Below are 14016 nucleotides of genomic sequence, written 5' to 3' on the forward strand. Positions count from 1 at the left end.
TCGCTTACATGGATTTGTCAATTACTGTACCTCCTATGTTTTCCCTCCAGTGACGTTCCCCTAAGATTCTGGAAAATGAGCCATATATGTAGCAGTGTTTGCCAAGTTCACCAAAACATCACTTTTAAATCTAGTTCCCTACCACATTTACATTAACATCCATCCATCCTTTCATTCCTTCACATTTAATGGGTTAAATGTATAAATCAATGAGTATTTTCAGTTTTTAGTTTTTCATGCGCATTTAATTTCAAGCATCTAGCAATTTCTTATCATTTTATTTTATTGTTAATATTTTTTATGTACAGCAAACAAATGTTAAATACTTTATGTATGTGATCATTACTGTAGCATTTAAAGACACAGTTTTATTGTACATTAAAGGTGTTTTCAGTCTATACATGTAGGTTACCGCTTGTTTTATTTATTCATGTTTTAATACAAAGCATTTAATATAGAGCATATAGCAACCTTTATCAATTGTTTTATTATTGATACAAAAGAATTTCATATTCAGAGGAGCTAATTTGTAATTTATTTTAGTACTTAAAACATTTAATGTCCAGCACATGTCAAAATATATTATATTAGTATATACTTATTACATCAGAATTTAATGAGTCCATTTTGTATTAAGGGGCATATTTTCTATTTCTTCAATTTTTCTATTAAATTTTTCTATTATTTTATTAATATAATAATAGAATTTATTATGTCCAGTCCATTGGGTTGTATTTGTAGATATAAAATGTAAAAACAACTGTTTTAGTATTTTCTGAACATTTAATAAAATACTTCAACTTCAACTGGACTGACAGTTTCAATTTACTACACTGTAAATCATAAAAAGTTGAGTTAACTTAAAATTTTAAGGCAACCGGTTGCCTTAAAATTTTAAGTTAACTCACCTTTTTATTTTTGACAGTGTAGAGCCTCTATGTTAAGCTGCTTTGACACTAGGGCTGCACAATATTGGAAAAATCTAATATTGCATATTTTATTTTTCGGCGATAAATATTGCGATATACATACAGTTTCACAAGACCGTTTGAATAGTAAGTAAGTAAGTAATGTGTATTTATATAGCGCATTTATTGTGTATGGTCATACACCCACATCGCTTCACACTCATGAGGGGTGGGGAGTGTCTCTCCACACCACCACCAGTGTGCAGCATCCACTTGGATGACGCAGCGGCAGCCACAGGACAACGGCACCAGTGCGCTCACCCCACGCCAGCTATAGGGAGTGAGTCAAAAATGCAAGAGATGCTTTTCTTTGTTTGCTTTGTCTAGTTTCTAATCCAAATATCAAAACAATTCTTCGATCAAGTAAAAATATTGTTCTGTTTTCACCTTCAGATGAATTAAGATAAAAATGAAAAGTTTTTCTTTAAAACAAGCTAAATTATCTGCCAGTGGGTTAAGTTAAATAATTTTTTTTTGCCCTGAAATGGAGATATTTGGACTAGAAAGAAAAAACAAGGGAAAAAAAATCATTTTTGCATCAATCGTATACATTTAGTATACATTAATTAATAAAATTATGTGGCTCCTGCTCAACTCTAATCCAGACTCAACATTGCATATCTTGCGATGTAACTATTGCAGACGTGCACATTGTGATATCGAGGGTGAAACTATTTATTGTGCAGCCCTATTTGACACAATCTACATCGTAAAAGCGCTATATAAATAAACATGAATTGAAATGACTTGTATTCATAGAGAGTATGTAGATAAATATATATATAGAGAGAAAGAGCATCATCATTCAATAAGTTATTCAATATGCCAAACCATTCATTCATCCATTTTCTTTTCGGCTTAGTCCCTTTATTAATCTGGGGTTGCCACAACGGAATGAATCGCCAACTTATCCAGCATCTGTTTTATGCAGCGGATGCCCTTCTAGCTGCAACCCATCACTGGGAAACACATACACACCCATTCACACACACATACACTACGGACAATTTAGCCTACCCAATTCACCTGTACCGCATGACTTTGGACTGTGGGGGAAACCGGAGCACCTGGAGGAAACCCACGCAAACGCAGGGAGAACATGCAAACTCTACACAGAAGCGCCAACTGACCCAACCGAGGCTCGAACCAGCGACCTTCTTGCTGTGAGGCAACAGCACTTCCTACTGCGCCACTGCGTCGCCTATGCCAGACCATTTTTATTCATTTAATTTTGATTGAAACAATAATGTTTGCACCCAAAACCATTTTTTATTGTAAGTGTAAGTGTTCTTTTCAAGAAATGAACTAATAACTGCAAGACTTTGTGAAGAAAACTCATTCCTTACTCGTTCTAATTAGTATTTTAAACGACAATTACATCCCATAATGACATGGAAATGAACAAGGACTTCATTACCATTGCATTGTGTGTGTGGCTGTGAATTTTAACATCAACCCTCTCTGTCCTCATCAATACTCAATCATCCACAGCTGTTCGCCCATTTGTAGAGCAAACTCTTTTAGAGCAAACCTCCTGGTGTCTTTTTTTTGTTACCATCCTTTTGACCATTCCACCTTGCCGACAACCCCCGAAATGACACCAAAAACCTCCAGCATTACACACTGATAACGGTCCTGCCACTTCTAGTAAGAAAGCATACATCGCTTTGCTCAAACACCCTACCCTATACCATTACTCAGCACTTTTGCTTCTCCACCCAAATCCACCAACCCTGCTTTTAAAGAGCTCAGACAGTACAAAGCAAAGCATTGAGAACGTGCTCTACGTGCCTCTCAGGTGAAGAGTGCCAAAAATGAGGAAGAAGAATTACTGAAAAAAAGGACTGAAGGGTTAGAACTGAAGTAGGAGGGAGAAGAAGTGCCCTAGGAAGGGGCCGGTCGAACTGCTCTGCCTCACAAGCCTGCTCACAAAGCTCGGCCAATAGGAGGAGAGTGAGTGGGTGGGGCTTGAGCTCTTCCCCATCCTAGCCTCTGTGCTGCATCTCATGCAAGCGCATTATGTGCAGCTTGACTTCCTAGGCCGAGGAGAGACAGACATTGCCGTAGCATTGGGAGGGAACACCCCTAAGTGCCGGCTCGCCATTTTACAGTAACCCACGCTGCTTCTGGGGCCCAGACTGCTTTTTTCTGCCTCACCGGAAAGGATTGTAAGGCTTTGCTCTTCTTTTCTTCTCTTTGCTTTTTCACCAAAGAGGTGAAGCAGGATGATAGCGGCACAGCTTCTGGCCTACTACTTCACTGAACTGAAGGATGACCAGGTCAAAAAGGTGAGTGTTTCATTAATTCCTCTTCTCGTATTCGTCTTTAGCAGCATTTCCGACGCATGACAACAGGTGACACAGGCCTGCGTTTTAGAGGCGAGAGTCATGAGTCGTGAGATGCGCCTGGTATCACGTCTCACTCTGGCTGCAGCTTCTATACGTCACACAGAGCGCGACAGTCAGGATGAGAGGTTTACCCTTGCCAGTGACGACACACTGGCCGTCGGGTTTGTGCTGCAATGTCCTTGAAAGGAGGATGTGGGGCGTCAGGGAGCTGCCATGAAGAGAGGAACGTTTTTTTTTGTGTGTGCCTCTGTGTGAACGTGCTTATTGGAGAGTATAGCTCTGTGTGGGGGAAGGTGGTCGTGAGCATCTGAAAGCTCCCCTCCCCCGGAGAAAGAGGGTCGGGTTACAACAGCTGACTGACGACATGCTTTTGCCAGAGAGTTTTGACAGGGTTTGAACGTATTGTGGAGGGAGGAAGAGATGTGCAAACAGAGAAGGAATGCATGTGCGCACATGTCTGTGGGTCTGGGTTTGAAGACGTGCAGTGTTTATGTTAATGGCATGCTAGTAATAAAAAACAGAAAAACTTGAAGTATGTTTTACTGGATCTAAAAAATAAAGGTCTCAGCAGAATGTAAAGTTTCAAGAAGAACATCTTAGTCAATAATTCTTAAAAGAAACATTTTTTTAGATCTAAATAATCTTTTGTGGACTAAAAATGTTCTCTGGAGGTTAAAGGTTCTGCATGGATCAGTCAATGCCATTAAATAATGCTCTATTTTCATGACTGTCATTCTTTTACTGAACTTTACTGAAGAAATAAAATATATTCTAGTCAGAAATCAAAACATAGAATTGTATTTTAATACATGGCTACATAATACATTATATAAAGTATTAACATTTGCTGAAAATATTCAAATATCTCACTGTATTGGTACTGATACTATTTTTTTAAAGTAAGCCTTGCAATTTGTTATAAAAACAAGTGACCTATATTTAATAAAGGTATTACAATATTCTGTGCTGAATTTCTTATACGGTACAATTTTCAAGATACTGTACCCATTTTAACCCCTTAAAGTCAAGTGCTATTTTGGGGTTTTCGCCTGGATTTTGCCTACCCAAATTTAAAAGCATTAAAAGACCAAATTTAAAAGACCAAATCCACATGCAGAGCTGTAAATGCAAAGGTTTGGTATCATTTTAAAGAAATAAAAAAAAAAAACCCTTGATTTATCATAAAATATTGTTGAAAGTGATTAAAATAATTTTATATGTTGCCTGTTTTATAATAAACCCTTACAAAAAAGATGCCATTTTTTGTATACTCAAATTTGAAAGAGTACCTTTTAGGTTCTGTGTGGTCTAGGTTGCTGTAATTAATTTTGGTAGTTCCTGCACGTCAGTAATCATAGGAAAAAAGAAAAATGTCTCAATCATAATCTATGCAATTTTTTTTTATTCCAACTGATGAGAGAATGGAACCACTTATGGGGGTATTTGGGTCAGTACGTTAAAGGGAATTAATAGCATAATTCGCCCAATATGAATATTCTGTCATCATTTACTCACCCTTCATTTCATCCAAACCTGTTTGAGTTTCTTTCTTCTGTTGAACACAAATGAAAACATACTTAAGGACTCTGTAGCCATTGACTACCGTAGTATTTTTTTGTTCCTATATAGATGTCAATTGCTGCAATTGCTGAAGAATGAAATTCATGAAAGTTTTGAACATGAGTGGGAGAGAATCGTGAGGAAATTTTGAACTCTCCTGTTAACTATATTTCATGAAATGATCCTGGTTTGAATTAGATATGTCCTAGGCCTCCTTATGAACTTCCGTATCTGCATTATTACTATTAACATGCTACTGTAGGATGTTTTCAATATTTTGAATCACCTTTTATTTTTTTGTCAAAATTTGAAGTGGAGCAAAATCGTACATTAAAGTTGTCCTAAATCTACTGAATACCCATTCTGGTCTTAGAACAATTTTAACTATTTCCACTTTAAATGTTGACGATTGTGTATTTTAAATATATTTGATTAGCCTGTTTTAAACATCTCGATTTTAATCATCAGTACAGCTTGCTTTCATTGGTTTTCTGTTTTAAGTAAATTCTCATTTATGTTTTACTTCATAAACTACTAATAACATGCCTTCACATTTTTTAAATAATATGATAATTTAGAGCATTTATGCGCAAAAAAATGGCAATATGTCAATTTAAAGTACATGTTGAAGTATGATAGGGTTTCTGCAGGTTTCAACAAGTCAAATTTAAGACCTTTTAAAGACCATTATGAATGAAATTTTAGATTTATACAAAGCTAAATGCTAAGGACTTTTTTGAATATGCAAGTTGGAAAAGATTTTTACTTGCCCTATCAAAAAATTATTATAATTTAATACATGTAATAATACAATAATAATAGTTTAATAATAAAAAATATAGGTCAAGTCAGTATCCTCAGCAGTAATTAAATGGAGAACTTTTAAACAAATATTAGGTATTAACAAATAGTCAGGAAAGTAATTAAAACATTATGGTAAAAATGTTATTTTTAAATAAAATGTTTTATTATTGGTGATTGCATGAGTGTTAATGGCCATATTGAGTAGCAATACATGAACAATGGTAAATTAAGACCTGTTAAAAATAATTTAACACCTACAACACAATATTTCAGTAGATTTAAGACTATTTAAGGTCTAAAATTTAGCTTTTGAGATTTAAGACATTTTAAGACTTTAAGACCCCACAGATATCCTGGTATGAAGTTTGTCCCATTTTTTTCAAAGTTGTATTTTACTTTAAATTTATTTTTGATTTATTTCAATTAAGTAAAATGTTTTTAATATAGTTTCAGTCAACAATAACACAGAAGCACAAGAGGTGACAGTCGTGTTGTGTAACATGGTTACTATAACAACAAGTAAGGCATGACCAGCCAAAACGAAATCCATATCCTGTGACTCAGCTGTGCACCTGGGTCCTGCTCTCACTTGATAACACCTTTATGACCCTGGATGTCATACATTTAATTTGATTATAATGCCTATTCTTGTCACTAATGTGGTTACTAGGAAGTTGGTGAATAAACTCTTACAGTACAGATGAAGCCATCGTTCCCCTCACCCTCATTTAGACTGTTTGTTTTGGCAGCTTCACAACTACTCTGATGTTTTTATGAGGAAGCTGGATGTTACTTATGGCAGTTACGCAATGACCCATTTTACACACTCTACTAGAACTGTGGTAACAAACTAAATTCAAGAGAATGTGGTCATCTGACTGTAAATGTATTAACGTTATAAATAAGGGGATAAAATATAGGGATTGTTTACCCAAACATTACAATTTACTCACCATTTAATGGCACAATTAACACGAAAGACATTATAAAAAATGTAGAAAAACTAAATAATTGCCAGAAGACATTGACTAAAGCTGAATTTACACAAGTGCATTTTAATTTTGATACATATAAGTTTTGTTGCGGTTATGCCGGGCATATACTCCTGTATCTTCAACCCATGAAAAGGGAAAACTGAAAACACTAAAGACCTTGTTTTAGATTGGAAATTCAGGTGTTCAGTTTCAGTATAGACAGACTGAACAGCAAACTTTGTAATCTTTTGTGTTCAACAAAAAAAAAGCAATTGGGAAACAGGTCTGAAACAAGTGGAGGTTGAGTAAATAACAACAGAACTTAAACTTTTCCTTTAAATGTTAACATATCCCTTTAAATAAACATTTGCTTATAATTTGAAAGATTAAGTTAAACAATATATCCAACAAAAAATATTTAGCACTAAATTACATGAAATAAATATATACAATGAAATAAAATAAATTAAATGAATGAAATAAAAATGTAGACTTAAATGCTTAATTACACAAAATGGTAGGCTAGATTGTGTATAATCAATAATATCACACTATACTTATCATCAGCACCAGCAGTGTCAAAAGTACTAAAACTACTATTTAGGAAATTACATAGACAGGGCGTCACGGTGGGACAGTGGGTAGCACAATCGCCTCACAGCAAGAAAGTTGCTGATTCGAGCCTGGGCTGGGTCAGTTGGCATTTCTGTGCGGAGTTTGCATGTTCTCCCTGTGTTCGTGTGGGTGTGCTCCGGTTTAACTTTTTGATGTAGTGGCTAAATTGTATAAATTCATACAATGTTATTTGTACAATGTAGTGCGATTTGCTTATCCCCCAATGATGATTGGGTTTAGAGGCGGGGTTAGGTGCCACACCTCCTTTTTAAAATTGTACATTTTCGTACAGCAAAACTTGTGCAAATTTGTACGAATCAGCCACTAAACTGACAAAACATAAAGTAGTTAAGTTTTCTTGTGAGATCAGGCTTCCTATTAAAGTACAATCTCTTCCAGTAGGCTAGATTAATAATCAATATACAATACATCTTCATCATACCTAAAAGCAACAAATGCAGACCAATGAACAACATGTTGCATGCTTATGTAAATAAGTATTCCAGCAACTCAGTCAGACCCCAGACTCAACTGAACACACACGCTAAAAGACTTCACCATGAGTCAGCATATGCAGAAACAGGTGCATATGTTTACACATTTAATTCACTCTCGTTCCATTAGACTTGATTGAAACATCTTCCACTAACCGTTTTCTTGATGAATATTGTCTGTGTTTATAAGTGATGCTGCCCATAGGTTTCTGTCTGTATATTTACGGCCATATATTTCAAGGACTCACTGACCTAGCCAGCTTGACCACATTCATCACGTTCATCGATATTGATTACCCAAAATCACCTGGGAGCTTTGAGTGCAGAAAAGCAAAGGCCGAAGGTCATTTTCTACAATGCCATTCAAAAATGTGGGGTCAGTATAAATGAAAGAAGTCTTTCATTCTCACCAAGGCTTTATTTATTTTGATTAAAATGTGTAATGCTCCATCAGAAATCATTTTAATATGCTCATTTGCTGCTTAAGAAACATTTCTTATCATTGTTAAGCAAAATAAGTCACTTTTTATCAGTTGAATACATCTTTGAGAAATATCAACATTTACTGGCCCCAAAATGTTGAATGGTAGAATAAACAATGTCTTATAAAGTTACAGTGTTTATATCTGAAATTCAACAGCATTTTTCTGACTACAATGTCATTTTGTGTCCATTTGTGTAGATTGACAAATACTTGTACGCCATGCGGTTCTCTGATGAGACGCTGCGTGATATTATGGCTCGTTTCCGAAGGGAAATGGAGAACGGATTGGCACGAGACACCAACCCGACAGCCACTGTCAAGATGCTGCCCACCTTTGTAAGGTCCATTCCTGATGGATCAGGTAAGCTCTATTTCCACAAAGTGTACATAAATGCACACAAAGCACACTCATGTAGCAACAGTTTATAAAATAATTCCAAATGCTTGCTTTATAAGTCACTCTGACAGGAAAATGGCATCTATAGTATCAAATAACAGTAAATATATACTAAAATAATGATAACGAGCATGCACAATATTGATATCATGGGCACTTCAAAATACAACCAATCATTTTTTCCTTTTAAGAATGTTCAGATTGTTATATTTGCAGTGGTGTTCATCTTAAAAACCAATGCTTGAAGACCTGATAGGCATTTTATTTTTAAGCATTAACATTTTCATGTTTATCTGGCTTACAACACTGAAAATTCTGTACCTATTTAATAGGCCATTTGTTTGTTAGCTTTGTTCAGTAAACTTACATTCGTTAACATCAGTTAATGTATCGTTTTAACATCAAGAATTACAACTTTTGATTTTAATATAATATTAAGCATTAATTTCTTAGTTAAGGCCTAATATTGTATTAAAATCTAAAGTCATAATCATTTGAAGTGGAGATAATAACTAATAAAATTCAGCTGTATTTTTATTAACTGTGGATTTTACTAGTTAGAATTTATTGTAAAGTGTTACCTGTTGTTCTTTATCATCATTTAATTTGTTTAAAACATTTATTTACACTGAATGTGTATATCCAATAAAGCAATACACATTTATGGGTTATTTACTTGTTAAAATAATCTTTTTTGCAGCTTAGGTCTATATTGTGATAATGTATAGTGAGAAAAGCTTCAGCAATTAATCACAACAAGAAAATTTGATACAGACTGAAGCCTAAATAAGAGACTAATAAGAATCAGCCCGGGCTTCCCTCACAAGTTAATGTCAACCAAATAGTGGAGTCTGCAGTTCTGTCTGTCAGGGCGAATCAGTCTCAAAAAGAAATGTCAGCTTTCTTCATTGTGATTCTTTTAAATGCTTTCACAAAAAAAGGACAATAAGTTTGACCAACATGCTGGTTTTAAATCCTAAAAGGACACTAACATTTGAAATAAAGGTGTAAAGGTGTCACCCCCTTAAAATGTCTGTCATTTATTTAACCTCCACTTGTTCCAAACGTGTTTGAGTTTGTTTCGTCTGTTGATCACAAAATAAGGAGAATAGTAGAAATTAGTAGTACCCATTAACACACATTATATCATTTTTTCCTACCATGGATGTCAATTGCTGCTTTTTTCCAACATTCTTCAGAATATCTTGTTTAGTGATCAACAGAAACTCAAACAGGTTTGGAACCACTTGAGGGTGACTAAATGTTTAGTAAATACCTTTTTGGGGGGTGAACTATCCCTTTAATGCTTTAACTGAAATGAGTGTACTCTTTAAAGATCTCACAAGTGAATTTGGGGTAAATTACAACCTCAGAAGTTTTTTTTGACAAAGGCTATGCTGTATGCAAGCTGTTACAAAAAAAAAAAAAAACTTGTTTAACCAGTATTGCAACAAATGTAGTTTTTTTTCTTACTACAAAGAGCTGTAAGTTCAACAGTCATGTAACTGATTTTTAACAAAAAAAAAGAAAGAAAAACCTTTTAAAACAAACCTGTTGTGTTTCAAGGCTGATGGTCAACTTTTGTTGAAACTATCTTTGAAACAATTCAACTTGTTAAAAGGTTTTACATTTGTTTTCAAGAGTTTTTATTTGCAACAGAACATCTTCATGCACATGCAGCGTTTCTAAAAACAGAATAAACTAAATAAAAATAATAAACTAAATAGGTCTGCCCTAGATATTTTTCACTTAAGTTAGAAATAAAGACTACAAAACAAAAACACTGACTGAATTCTTTTTAAGAACTGGCATAGGCTGTTTTTTCAATCATATGTTGTTTTCTTCCATCAAATAAAAATAGCAGGCTTAAATCGATCGTTTGTTTGCAAAGCAGTGGACATTTCAGAAAGTTTGCAGCTTCCTTCTCCACTTGTGCAAAGACACAGCTGATCCAAGAAAGAGAGGCCATCAGCGCTGATTTGGCATCAACTCATGTGTCAAACTGTGACCAGCAATGGCTTTCTTTTTACTCCTTTTATTTTGCTTATTTGTCAAAATGCATCTGTAGTTGCATGTGTTAGTGCCCGGCGAGTTATCAAATGTGTTGCACATTTATACAACAAAACTTAAAAAAATTAAAAAATAATAATTTTAAAACGTTAAACTGATACCATTAATTAGTTAAAAATGCATGCTTTCTTTGGAGAGAGGTGCATGAACATCTTGTAAAGATATTGCAGACCCAGTATGACTTTTTCCCAAGCTTATACACACTTGGTGACCCCTGTCCCTTAAGCCACATGAATAAAGCTGAATCACAGTGGATACAGAGCTGTATAATGCTATAGGGTGATTGTTAAAAACTGAAAATCTTTCAGTAGACCTCCAATCTTCGAGTGGATCTCAGAATTAGGACGAGTTGCAGCTTTTGAAAGCCTCTCCTACAGTTTACGTGGAAAAATTGAAATTTATTTAGATAAATGGGGGAAATTTCTAAATTCCTGCGACCCACAATTTAACCAAACATGTAACGAGACAAAATAATAATTAAGGCCATGATATTAGCACCCCCCCCCCCCCTTTTTCCCCCTTGTATGTATTTTGGTTAGGTTTACTTACACAATTTATATGATGTTATTTATTAATAGTATTTATTTATTTTCTATTGTTCTGCTTTTATGTTAATGCGCTGTATTTGATATTCATGTGCATTACTTGAAATAAGAAAAATCAATAAATAGTTCAAATCATAACAAAATGCATCCTTACGGTTAACGGTTAATCTGTTAATGAGAGCATCCCTAGGCAAAGCACTTCCAAAACTAGAACTACTGAAAAGTGGACAGGCTATAATGACTCTTTCAAATAACATCTGAATGAATAATATATGGCCTCCTCCAAATGCATTTACAATGCAAACTGAAATATAGCATAGCACATGGAATCTATTGCCAAATGGCCCCAATATTGAACCGATTTCCCCCATGTCACAACACATTCAGAGCTGCATCGACATGTGCTCCTGCCTTTCTACGTGCCCCGCAGCATCCAACCAAAAGCATGTAGAGTTACATCACGGATTATATGAGCTGTAATCCCAGTCCGATTGGCATGTGAGAGTTGACTTCAGTGCAATTCCTCAGCAATCATACCATTTATTAAGGATGGAAGATTCTCTGCTGTATCAACTAATTAAAAGTGATTAAACAACACGACGTACAGTAATGGGTTTGATTGATTTTGCATCTGTATCAATAATACATCCATCACTGCTGTGTAGGATTTATTATTTTAAACAGCATACATATATCAAGGCTTGTCAAGAGCAGATCCTCAGTCCTAAGGTACTGGACACTCTAGTATAAGCAATGCTAAAAATAGATTCTGACCACTTAACATCACAATGATAAAATGCCAGAGTGTTTACAGCAGGTCTGCACACTCCTGTATATGAAAATGTTCACCAGTAAACAGTCACCTGAATTTAAAAGAAATGGCTTTGATTTTTTTGTGCCTTGCAACAATTATAAATGTCCTAAAACAAATCGTATCTGAGATTTTTAGTATTCTAGAAAAAATGCAATCTTATATTCTATTAAAGAATGCCAGCATTTTTCCAACTTAGTCTTTCTTGTGAAGCGACTAACGATGTATCTTTTTCATCAAGACTTGAGCCTGTATTCTGTTTTCTACTCTATATATAAAACTTGCTGTCTCTAATCATAATCTCTTTATACAGTTAAAGTCAAAATTATTAGCCCCCCTTTGAATTTTGTTTTCTTTTTAAATTATTTCCCAAATTATGTTTAACGGAGCAAGGAATTTTTCACAGTATGTCTGATAATATTTTTTCTTCCGGAGAAAGTCTTATTTGTTTTATTTCAGCTAGAATAAAAGTAGTTTTAATTTTTTAAAAACCATTTTAAGCTATATATATATTTTCGATAGTCTACAGAACAAACCATTGTATACAATAACTTGCCTATAACTACCCTAACCTGCCTCGTAACCTAATTAACTCAATTAAGCCTTTAAATGTCACTTTAAGCTGTATAGAAGTGTCTTGAAAAATATCTAGTCAAATATTATTTACTGTCATCATGGCAAAGATAAAATAAATCAGTTATTAGAAATGAGTTATTAAAACTATTATGTTTAGAAATGTGCTGAAAAAAATCTCTCTGTTAGACAGAAATTGGGGGAAAACCGAGAGGGGGCAAATAATTCTGACTTCAACTGTATATATTTAAATTTAAAAAATATGTTGCTCTTCTAACACAATCCCTTTTTTCTTTTTTATTTTGTTTTTCTTAAAAAATCTGTAACAAATAACAAAATAATAAATAAATTAATAAAAAACTTAATCTGACAGTCTAACAATGACACTCTCTAATTTGTTTTGTAAAATGCTTTAGATTAAATGCCAGATAATTAAATGTTTAGTGTAGTGCATCTTTAATATCTGTAATTATCTGTCATTTAAACAACAAAGCTTTCCAGGATGGTTAAATATTATTATTATTTTAAATGTGATAACATTTAAATACAGATATTTTACTGCTTTTTAACCATTTATCTGGCTTCATTGGAAATAATTTCAATACTTTTTTAAGCCATAAAAGTTTGATAGCCCTCAGTAACACTCCAGGGTTTTTTCCTATAAAACTTTGCCTTATTAAAAGTTAATACCTAGTAACATAGTTTTGGGGGTTAATTTTAGGTATGGGATATGATTAACGTAGAATAGACTCATGCACAATAAGACATTAATACATGCTTTACAAGGACTAATACAGCAAGTAAACAACTAGTTAAAAGCAGGAAATGGTCTCCTTATGAAAGTGTGACCTTAAATGACATATTAATGTATCACAAAAGTAGAATAAACTTAGTTTGCTGAATCAGTTTCGCAATGTCAGCTTTACAGTACATTCAATGACTGTTGCAGTGCAATTTCAGTTAACTGACCTTTCCAGACGCTGCTGAGTTTACAATATTAAAAATCTCCACACTGGCAGACAGCTTATTTCCAACCTAGAAACAGAAGACGACAAGAAAAAAAGGCATTTGATTTTCAGTGTTGCTTGGCAACAAGCACTGCACATAATATCGACAATCTGGACACGTCGAGGAGCTTTGAAAACCAAGAAAGACGTTTATAGAGAGCATTTCTGACCTAGTGCAAACATCCCTTAGCATTGCTCTTGCTGTTTATTCTAATGTATAAACAGACATGTAAATCAGTATTCTGCTACACACATTTGCTGAATCTGTTGTTCAGGATTCATGGGTTTTCTCGCTGTAAGAAAGCTACTTGTGTTGATTTGTCTTCGTTTTTGGCCAGCTCTGTTAAGCATTCCTGATTAATCCCC

At 34.3% G+C, this 14016-nt stretch overlaps 1 protein-coding gene across 1 annotated transcript in view; it reads left to right on the plus strand.

Annotated features, from left to right (window-relative positions):
* The first annotated feature begins 2970 nt into the window (after positions 1-2970).
* Positions 2971-14016, plus strand: part of hk1 (hexokinase 1) — a 29602-nt gene continuing 18556 nt past the window's right edge. Inside the window, exons 1-2 of the mRNA XM_056470742.1 lie at positions 2971-3256; positions 8446-8608. Of these exons, the coding sequence (XP_056326717.1) occupies positions 3194-3256; positions 8446-8608 (226 nt within the window). The 5' untranslated portion in view covers positions 2971-3193. The remainder of the gene's footprint in view (positions 3257-8445; positions 8609-14016) is intronic.

Source organism: Danio aesculapii, chromosome 13, assembly GCF_903798145.1.
Source record: "Danio aesculapii chromosome 13, fDanAes4.1, whole genome shotgun sequence".
Classification (NCBI taxonomy): domain Eukaryota; kingdom Metazoa; phylum Chordata; class Actinopteri; order Cypriniformes; family Danionidae; genus Danio; species Danio aesculapii.